Here is an 11993-nt window from a genome sequence, read left to right as displayed (position 1 = left end):
ATGAGTGATTCTAAGAGAAATAACTATAGTAGCAGAATTTGAAACAACTGATCGTACACACACTATTATAGAAACGGTTGTATGGTATGTAATGAGAAAAAAATTATACCTTATTTTACTTCCAGGATGTGTGCATAACTTTTGATAGCGAAATTTTTGCTCTTTTTTCAGATTTTTGCTTGTAGCACAAAAACGGTACGTCGGGTGGAAAATTTTATTCTATTCAATATTAAAAAGGGTCAAATTCTGCTGCGAATGAATATCTAAAACCTAAAATTCGGTTCAGTGTTTTAAAATGACTGAATTACGAAATTTAAGTGCTTATATAACGTACAATTTTATTTTCTAAAACCTTTATTCTATGGGTTTTTTGATAGGAGTAATCTGCTTCAAAGATATGTGGTATGGAGTTCACAAAATATAATAATTCTCAATTTGCAATTGAGAAATTTTTCCGGTTTCAAAAAAAGAAAAAATTAAGCGTTAATTTGGTGCCCAAAAGTTATACACACCTCCTAGGATTGAGCAAACTCGAATTACACACATTTAGGACCAAATGAACGAATTAAAACGATTTCCAGCAATGCTTCTGGAAACTAATTCTTTGAAAATTTTTTTTTTTTGATTTGCGTATTAAATATTTCTCCTCTATATTACGAAAAATTTGATTCGAGAACATTCCCGTAAATTTTTGAATGCGCGAGAAAACGCCCGTCTAAGAAAAAATAATATATCAGAATAACCACTCGATTTCCAATCAATTTTACTTCATTTATGTGCAAAGTACGTGTTATTGTCTTGTACAAAATATCAATCTGTCAGGCTCTTATTAAGGTTTTTTGTAACTAGCTTGAATCAACATTATTCGCACCACCCGTGAGTTTTTTTGGTGGCGTTTCCATGGTAACGATACACTACTTTAGTTATAGAACTGTATGGATGCATATATAATTGTATGGATTGCATTTATGACTTACCTTGAAAATTTAATATTATTGTCTCACAAATTTAAATAAATAATTATGATAATTTACATTTGAAAAATAATATTTGTGCAATTTGATTTCTTATTTTCACAATTTTTAATGCATTAAGTTTAACTAATTACTGTTTTTCAATAATTTTAATTTGACAGTTTCTATAACATTAACATGTAAAGTATTGCAAATTATTCATAACAGCCTCCTTTATCACCAAAATTTTTCACTGGAAGCGCTTGCATCGATTTTATTGTCCCTACCATTACTACGGACACAACGAATAGTAATGACGTGTTCACTTAGAACCTTTAAAGTAACAGACTTGGTATACACTTAATCATTCAACCTAATATATTTAAAATAAATTTTTAATTCATATTTTGATGAGATGAAATTTAATGAAAAAAAAAATCAGATAGAATGACGGACAAAAATATAAATATATTATTAATAATTAAAACTATTAACGGTATATCGATTCTTATTTTCTAGTGTAATAATTAATTTATTTTTTAAATAATAAAACTTAAGGAACTGACATTGATTTTTAAGTAAAAATCCTAATAGACCAGTCCCTAGCCCGAGAATTGGTTCGGGACTCTGGTCTAGACGGCACCTACATCAATTATTTGAATTCCCCCAAATTTATTTATAATTTTCAATCACGTTTACGTCGAAAAATAACGTTTTTTTTTTTTATAAAAGAGTCAAAATTGAACCAAAATCTATGTGTGTCGTCAGGATTTATAAATATATGTCATCAAGCTTTAAAATTTAAGTTTATTTATCTAGCAATTTCCGTTTTGTATTGACATACATCTGGTTCAGATTTGAGAAAAAAAATTAAATCCTTATTTTTCCGTAGTAAGCTTGAATAAAAGTTGATAATGGTCACAATTCCCACCCATTTTTTGGGCTATAGAGGGCTAGAAACTTTGTCTATGAGCATCTGATAGTTGGTGATCAGACAAGACTTTTCTTTCCTTTGCACTTGACTGAGAAGTTTGATTTTCGAGATATTGAATTTTAAGCTGCTGGAAGAAGTTGGATTAAAACCCCCTAAGTTTAACTTTCTAAGGTGTTACGCTAAAACTGTTAGCGAGTACAAAATAGACTTATAGTAATGCGTTCAGATAAATATTTTTAACTAAAATTTTTGTTTGGCCACTTATCGACCCTACGATCGTAGTGCCCCTCTCCCCTGGACAGCCACTAGAACCTAATCTAACTTGGTTATGGGTTCATTTAGCATTCGATAACGACCAGTTAGGAGGTCATGCTTAGGTAAAATATATTGTAAAAACCAGGTTTCACAGCCAAATATGGAGGAAATCAAAATCTTATCACCAACTTTTATCCTACCAACCATCAGATAGTTACATAGATAGATAGTTTTATATAAAAATGCAAGTCAGCACATATATTATAACAAAATTTTTGTGTATTATTATTTAAAAACCATATGTTTAAAAAGAGACAGAAAAACATTGTATTTGTACATTTGGACGAACTGACTCTCAGTTTGTGGACTATTAAAACAAAAACCTTAATTTTGTTTGTAACACAAACCAAAAAAAAAAAAACAAAAACAACTAAAAATTACTTATTTCTTTTGTCCAAATTTTGTAAACAATTTTTTTCTTCTTCTTTTTGTTTTTCTTTGATCAACACTTTCATTTTATAATTAAAAGACATAGAGTAACGCGCTCTGCAATATTGGGTACAGTTATTTTATAAATTTTTTGTTTGTTTGGTTACAGGTGCATCAAGTATGCTGTGGGTCCGAGTGCTGGGTGCCATATTAATATGGCTTCCATCTTATCATGAAGCGCTGCGGACCCAACAACGGGGTTCGGGTAATAAAAGTAAGTATACTATTTGAATATAGAAATAAGTTAAATACTTTTTATACCTGATACGGGCTACGGGTGTACCTACTTCATACAACTGTTCACAATAGCAAGTTAATTTATGTATTGGCAAAGAAAACTTTCATTTCGATGAAATCTTTCGAAAATATTGGTGAAAAATTATGTTTAGGCTATTATTTTAGTTTTATTAGGCTATACATAAACAAAGTGGGGCTATAACTGGATATAGCTATGAGTAAATTAATGATTTTGGACTCGCTGGCAAATAGTCTAATTTTATTAAACTTTGACGTTTGTGTTGTCTACATCAACACCAAAATACTCGTCATTTCTGCAAACTTCACAATAATATTATTTATAAATATTGATTATGAAAATTCATGCGATCGTAGTCAGGTATTGCAAATTGAACTAAGAACCATTAAGAATCCATGACTAATCATAAAAACCAAAACTTTTTGTAACTGTATATCCACTTTGATACTACTCTGTACTAAGTTGTTCAAAAAGATACTATCAAATATATGGTATTTCATAATTTTCTATCGTGTCAGGTTTGAATATGGCTATCCAACCAGACCTTGGAAGAAAGAAAGAAGGTAACAACTTCTTCCTTTCAATCCTCTTCCATCCTTCAAACCATCAATAGTATATTACACTACAGTGGTAGAAAATTTGAGATTCCTTCGGGCATCATCTCGCGCAGTTCAGGGCTCTCAAACTTTCTGCCCGTGTGATGTGTACTACTTTTCTTTATTTTTGGCCGAAAATACGTACTTCCTGCTTCTATTAGGAGGCCAAAAGTCTAAAGTATAAATGTCGGACTTTGCCTACCAGCAGAAGCAGCAAGTACGAACTTTCGGCCATGGATAAAGAAAAAGTGAGTTGAATGGCCATATTTAGTCTATGACGGTAAAAGACACCCATAGCTGTAAAAAAGGCGAAAAGTGACGATATAAGATTCGTAGGTGAAACTCGTTAAATTAATATACCATGACTACCACTTACTATTAATATACCATGCTCGAAAATTGTAATTTCGCAATAGTTACTACAACAAGAAAATTTTACGTTATTTACCAATGAATACAGTAATTTATTATTTCAAAAAGTTGATTATCTTGTCCCTAAAAACCATATTCACATCGTCTTGGTTTGGTTTATTGTGTACCAACTTTTTGTTTTACCATTATTCAATTTTAATAATGTACAAGATAATAGGTCATCGAATTTTTATGTGGCACCTCCTTAAAATAGGATTCATTGATTCTTACTGAACATTTAATTTACTGCCGAATGCTGATCGCATTGTACGTGGAATAAAAAATACATCGAATTTGTTGTTTATTATTATTGTACGAAATCGTGCCTTTAAAAATATATGTATGTACTCAGAGAGATATTGGGTAGTTTTTGTTTTCATTTTATTTTGGATCTTTGTTTATTTTTTAACAAGCTAAAGAGCATGGTTTTACGTAAACTTTACAGGGTGGAACAGGGAAGTGTGCAATTTTGAAATGACTGTAAAAAGAAATCCAATCAATATTTCCTATTTATCTTTCTACTGTCTAAAACTTAAATAAACTCTATTAATATTAAAAGTTTTATTCTAGAGTTTCAATTCAAATAACATAACGTTCTTCTAGGCGTAGGCATTTTTGCAGATGAATGTTGAAGTGCATAAAATGCTGCAGCATTCTCAATTGAATTGGAACCACTTCTTGTCGGATCGAGTCCCTCAGTATTCCAATATTTTTTTGATAAATTACTCTCTCACAGCGTAAGCGCAATATGAATTATTATTTATTACAAAAAAAAAAGTTCAAAAACTAAAACCCGTCTTCTAAAAAGTAATAAATAAGCTCTAAAAATTATGCAACAAGAAAATATTTGCATTTGAAATTGTGATATGTACTAAATAAAAATAACATTTTCAATACAGTCGGTGGGTCCTCTAGGATTAAAAAGTTTTCCACAAAACAGTCCCCGGCTTCAAAGCTATCTTTAGGTTAGGTTAAGTTATATTGGCTGTCCACGAAGGACACACTTAGGGTATAGAGCCCATTGTGATACCATATATGTATTTTACCACCTTCTGTTGATAATGTCATTTATCAGCTCCTCAATTTCAGAGGCTGATCGCACCTCCTTCCGCGGACGGAATTGGTTATGCCTTAACCAAATGAGCTAATAGGTCATTTGGCTAAGGTTGGTTAATTTTAGCTGAGGATATTTTCTTTTTCATACTCTCTTTTGAGAGTGACTTTGCAGTATTCGAGTTTTGAGCTTTGATTTATTTAAAGTTATAACGTTTCTATTTGTAATTATTCAACACCATACAAGTCCCTATGTACATCAAAGTACCATGTGGAAAACATCTATAAATTAAATAGTATATTATTTCTTATTTATTTACTGTCATAATATGGAAATTTTGTTTAAATAATACTTGTTAAATTAGGAAACGTAGCTAAGAAGTAAGAAGTAAGATGAGGACACAAATGAAAATACATATCCCCATACATGCCTACATAGCAAACACAAAACCCTCACCATAGTCGGGGTAAAAATATGATACAATTTGCTTGCAAAATAGAATAAATTTTATTCAGCACTAAATTTTCTTACATTATTTTATGAAGCCCATGACTGTAAACAGATAATTGGCAAAAATTAATGGTATTTCATTTTAATGGAGTTTTCAAAATCGCATACAATTATCTGTCCCACCTTGGATTTTATGTCAGTTATATGGCATTACCGAACTGAATACGATTAAAATTCGGAAATAAAAACATATAAAACGCAACCGTAGATAAAAACATTTAAAACTCAGGTCTAATAAAGCAGATTGATAAAATTTCAAGCAAAAATAAAAAATAGTTAAATTATAAAGAAAAGAAAAATTTAAAAAATAAATAGGATCCTATTCACTTTTGTTACTTTTTTTGTATTTTTTTCAAGGTGATTTTATTTTTTCAAAAACATTTTATCTTTATATCTTAATTTACACTATGCAGTTTGGTAATTACTATAGGGATCGTGCACTAACTGTAGAGGCAGCACTTTAGCCGAAGCTCGCGCGCTCTAGTGTGAAAAGTATGAACAAAATGGGCAAAAATTTAGTAATAATAAATGAAGTAAAATGAAAAAAAATGGAAAAAATAATTAAGTACGGTTTTTTGCCAATAAACAACAATCATAATATTCGTGGTCAGAATGATTTGAAAGGACAGATGTTATTTCAATCAGGACATGTTTTGAATGTTATAGAAAAAAGGCATTCAAATCATCCAGTTGTCATAACTGCAAATGTGGTTGCTCAAACGAAAGTATCCAAAGTTTATAATGTCAAACTAACAGTATGTATGAATTTATTTATTATTTTTACTATTTATTGATTTAATAAAACATTTTGTTAAATACATTAAGAAATTGATCTTAACAAGTTTATTAAATTTTCTTTTGTTTAGTTGGATGATGATCGTTGAGTAACTGTCAACTGGGTCTTGCTCCATTCTTATGTCACTTGTATTATTATTATTATTATTTTTATTATTATTATTGTTGTTTCCAGCTAAATTTTTGTTTTCTTGATTTTCATTTACATTGTCAATCATCACTAACTCCACATTATTATTTTTCTTTGACTGACGTTTTTTCAAACGTTCAAAACGTTGCAAAGATTGAATTGAATTTTTAGTATTTTTTTTTCCGGAAAAATGGAAGGAACATAGAATGGATGAAGTGGATGCTCAGATTTATTATTATTTATAAAGTGAGCACTACAAATTCTTGTACTTTTATTCGGCTTCCAGTCTTTCGGATTTTTACTGAAATTAAAAAAAAAAAATTGTAGGTTATATTTTTATTATTTAATTTTTATCTATTTCATGATTGCTAACTAATTTCTAAATATCAAGGAATTTTTTTTTTGTATGAACTTAAAATATATTTTTATTTATTGTAATAATTGTTAATTACTTACACATATTTTTCGACTGCATTTATCCATTTTAAACGCTTACTCTCCTTCCACGAAAAAATACTAGTATTTTTTGGAAAAGCTTAAAATTTCACCGGCAAATTTATGAACAACCTTTTATACAACACGACTTTATTGATGAAGACATTGTAAATTATTAAAAAATTTATCTCAATAAAAAACAAATCAATCGAAAATCACATGTTACTGAGGAATAGTATTATTATTATTGCCCAAAAGGTTCACCTTTTAGTTACTAGTTGGCGTGACATTCTAGATGCACGGTCCCTATACCATATTGTAAAGATAACAAATGACCTTAAGAACATAGTGCTTTTTTATCAAAAGAATTGGGTGGGAATTTTGAAATTAATGTTTTGGATGTGTACAGATTTTATCTCTATTAAGTATATTTAAATTAACTTGACTTAAGATTAAACTCTGAATTATTACTTGTAAAAAAAACTTACTCATCACTAAAATTTTACCGTAGACAGTCAAACTTTTGTGAGCAGAGTTTACAATTTTATGAAACATATTATTTAAGATATTTTAAGATACCAAAAAAAAGGAAAATGGTCCAAAAAATTTGTAATTTTATTTATGAATAAATCACCCTTTTATACGTCTTTTGTAAATTCATATCGATTCTCTAGATGGTTTAGAAGAAACTAACTATTAAAAACGGTCACATGTCTCAGAAACCGTAGAAAAAATTAATATGAATTTTTTACAAAAGACATACAAGAGAATGAGTGATTAATTGATAAATAAAATTTTCAATTTTTGTTATCATTTTTATTTCAATTGTATAAGATATTTCGATATCGTTAATTGAAAATCATACTATAAAGATTTAAAATTTTATTTGTCAATTAATCATTCTTTACACGTCTTTTGTGAAAAATTCATATCGATTCCCTGTACCTACGGTTTATGAGAAATTAACTATCAAAGTTAGTGTTTTTACCAAAAAAAGTTTTTCATTTTTATGCACAATTCTTAATTTTGGTATGATAATAAAGCTTTAAACTTGAAGAATATTGATACAAGTTATTTATGTAAATTTTAAATCATTTTTAAAAGCACATATTAATTAAAAAACGACTTCTTCAAATACCACCATGTAAAAAGAGCTGTTTTTAATAATTAATTTATCGTAAGCCGTACAGAACAAAATTAATTCAATTAATAGTTGTGACGGGCTGGTGTAGTGCATGGTATGCATGAAGGAGGTGCACTCAGCCTCAGAAATTGAGGAGCTGATAAACGAAATTATCAGCGAAAAGATGGTAAAACACATATATGGTATCACAATGGGCTCTATAGCCTAAGTGTGTCCTTCGTGGACACCCAATATAACCTAACCTAACCTAAGCCACACAGAGACTTGACTTGAAATTTATACAGACGGTGTATTAAATAATCATTAATTGATACACAAAATTTCAGTTTTTCGTAACACTTTCGTTATGGTATCGAGCACCTTCAAATTCTGCACGAAAATCATTTATTCCAAAATGAAGATATCTCGAAAATTAATCATGTAATAATCAACTAAACTAGATGTTCATTTAATGAATTCAACTGAATATACTCAGTCCTTCCACTATAATTGTTCTAATTTTATTTCATTTACCTACTTGCTGCATATCTGCAGTAAGTAAATGAAATCACTCACTGCATATCTTCGTGATATTGTGAATCTAAAATTAAAGATTAATCGTGCTGAAAATCTGTTCATCCTCGTTTAAAAATCATTTAAGTCCTTAAAATTCAAAAATGTCTATTAAAATTAAAGAAATTATAAGACCCAAATAAATAAAATATATCTGTTAACATAAATATTAAAGTGATATCAATGCTCAGTAACATTTCAAACCTGATTTATTTTATGAATGACATTTTTTGTTGACAGAAATCAGCATGAATTTAATAATGATCGATCGTTAAACGATTATTATTTCTGTTTAAATTCATGTCTTCACAGTTGGATAACTAACCGCCTCCCAGATATATCATTACTTTTTTTTTTTGATTTGTGCAAATCAGAGATTTTAGTAATAAAAAAATTATTTTAAAATGAACCAGTTAAGCATGAGAAATATTCATTCGATGTTCAAATGAGATCAGCGTGTCTCATTTTCTCACATCTGATTCAGTGCGGGTTGAGTATTTGTTTTCTTTTTCTTTTTTCGAAATACCTACTTTTAAGTCGGTTCTGCTATTTTCACGGAATGGTAGAGCTTTGCATCGAAAAATGGCAGACTTAAGAGTTCCAAGTTTCAGAAGCATTGGCTAATCGAAAAAATGAAAGTGAATATAATGCATAAATCAATACTAAGAAAATTTTCTCAGATACATAGAGAAATTAAGCTGTTAGCATCTTACGATCAAATACTATCCCATGCTTTTATGACTCCCTCCAAAAAACTGATTTTAATTCAATCCTTGGCCCGGACAAGTGTTCTGCCTTGAAACACTTCTAAAATCTTCCAATGATCTACATTTTGTATTCAGCTTGATTGATTTTACATTATCAAAAATATATTTAGCTTGTCTCCAAACGGGATTGATTCTTTGTATCGGAACCAATTAAAAATTGGTCAATCAATTAAAAATGAGAAGCAAACAAACAGCTAAGATAAACTTTATTAAATTTCGTCCAAGTTAATGTTGCTTGTGGAAATTTTTCTGGAGTCAGTTTGGATCTAGGAAGGGAACAAATTGGCACACTTGCCGCGGAAATTATAGTATAATGTGTATGAACAAAATTTTTTTAATAATACTCTGTTGATTTTGAAACACATCTTAAATTGATTTTTCAAACGTATCCCATTTTGGATCCAAAAAGCAGCAGATAAATGAAGCCAATCAAGTACATTCAACCTGTTACAACATCTGCGCAAATAATGACTTTCCAGAAGCGTTTTCTAATTGTAGTATTGCTTTCAGAATATATACAGTACATTACCAAGGCCATCTGCAAGTTATGAGCGAAGCTTCAGCAAACTGAAAATAATTAAACCCTGCCTGCGTTCAACGATGACCCTGGAACGTCTGTCCGGTCACGCGATCCCAGCCTTTGAATAAAAAATGAGACGCCTATGAGACGGGCTTTACTGAGATAATGGACAATTTCGCAGAGAAGGAAGCACGCCCTATAAAACTGAAATAATATTAGAGTGGAAAAAATGTGGTGTGCCTTAAATATTAAGGAAAGGGTCTTTATTTTCCCACAAAAAATTTCACCCATTATTATATTTGAGAGTTTTTTTGTTTTTCATAATACATCTCAAACACTGGAGAGAGGGATGCCATAATCAAGAGCCTGTCCAGGTTATGAAAACATAAGCCGGGGACTGTCTGGAGGTACAAGGCCCTAAAAAGTTCCATTTATACACGAAATAAAAACAATATACACGTATAACATAAATAAATGAATGTGCAGACATTTTGAGATAAATCGCTTGTTCGGTACAAAACGAAGACCTAACTAAGATTTTGGTTTATAAATCTTGTTTGAATGTAAGCCACAATTATTATACATTTATCTCATCCATCACATCCAAGCAAAACAAACCACTAAATAATTCTCTTTTTTTAGTGCAGTACAAAATATATTTAAGATAAGATATATTTGGTAAACATTCTTTTTATTCCACTTAGGGGGTTATTGTTGTTGCTCCTCTTTGATTAACGACAATTTATTATCCACTAAGTATCTACCTCTTAAATTAAGTACAAAGAGATTTTAAAATATTAAAGGTGGTATCGCGTCTCACTTCACAGATTTGCAGTTATTTTTTGTTCAATTCGATAAGTTCTATCTTGTTTACAGTTTATAATAGTTCCCATTTGCGGCAAAAACCCTTCCAAGGCAATCCTTAATACGATAGAAAAAGTACAAGCTCGCCAGAAAATTGTATATTAACAATATGGTCCTCTCGTAAAAAGTCGAAAATAGCATCATATGGACAGTTATTTAGGATAACCTCGTCTTCATTTTATTCGTATAAGGTTACACCAATGTCAACGGAACAAAAAATGTAGGGCCTAAGCTAAGATTTACTCAAATACTCTTTAAGTCTACATAGGCTACTTGACAAATTTTAGACATCATTCCACATCCAACGAGCTATCTCACATATTTTTCAGAAGATTAACTCTATTTTTCACCATTTTCATCTTTCCGACTAGACTAACTGCCTAAGTACGTTAAATAATTTACAAAATAGATTGGTCATCAGGTCGTTATCATAAAATTTCTCAAAAATATTCCACAACATCACAATTTGAATTTGCAAACAAATAATATTGCTAAGTAATCCAAAAATACGGTTTTTTATACCTGAGTAGAGAAACTACTGCAATTTAAACTGAATACCATATTATCTAAAATTATTACCAAAATAAAAAAACTCGGCCAAACCCATAATAAATTTTGAAAAGTGTCGCATAATTATCAAATGATTATAATCAAGAGAATGGCCATTAAATTATCTTGGACACTATGTACTATAATTTGCAATTTTGTTAAAATAGATTAACAAAAACATTTTGGACGGAATCTTTGACCCGGAGCTCACAATCTTTTTTGGTTTTTATGAACCATTTTTAGGACTGGTGAAGACATGCTTTATAATATAGAAAATTGAATGCGTGTATTGAATTAATGGAAATGGCGTTTTTCAATTTTTATGTTTTTCGACTATGGCCTGCCGTTTGCGTTAAAAGAAAGGTATTAAAGGTATTGACAATACAATTCGTGAAAAAGGCAAGACGTTTGCAAATACTTAAAGGATTGAAAGATGGGTTTGTTTTTTTATAATTTCACTTCTTTTTTCAATTTTTTTCGATTTTCTTTATTTACGAACAAACTCACCTTCAAAAAGGCTGACAAAAAGAATCTTGCAAATTTTACTTATTATTCGCTCACGGTCGCTATTGGCCAAAAATAGATTTAAAAAAAACTTTTATAGAAACTTGAGACAGACACTACTAAACGCACCTGATAATAAATTTTATTAATGACTTCTTCTATTTTGGTTGAAGGTAGACTTTTATTTAATGAAAAATATGTTGATACATCTTAATTTTTTTTAAACAAAAATTCTTTTGAAAGGTCTAAATTATGTCTTAAGTTCAGTGTGCTAC

At 29.9% G+C, this 11993-nt stretch overlaps 1 protein-coding gene across 1 annotated transcript in view; it reads left to right on the top strand.

Annotated features, from left to right (window-relative positions):
* Window positions 1-295: 295 nt before the first annotated feature.
* LOC123301239 (serine proteinase stubble) overlaps window positions 296-11993 on the top strand; it is a 38766-nt gene continuing 27068 nt past the window's right edge. The window contains exons 1-2 of the mRNA XM_044883974.1: window positions 296-317; window positions 2741-2845. Of these exons, the coding sequence (XP_044739909.1) occupies window positions 296-317; window positions 2741-2845 (127 nt within the window). The remainder of the gene's footprint in view (window positions 318-2740; window positions 2846-11993) is intronic.

Source organism: Chrysoperla carnea, chromosome 5 (assembly GCF_905475395.1).
Source record: "Chrysoperla carnea chromosome 5, inChrCarn1.1, whole genome shotgun sequence".
Classification (NCBI taxonomy): Eukaryota; Metazoa; Arthropoda; class Insecta; order Neuroptera; family Chrysopidae; genus Chrysoperla; species Chrysoperla carnea.
The sequence above is the reverse complement of the archived record's forward strand: the minus strand, read 5'-3'. Positions and strand labels throughout refer to the sequence as shown.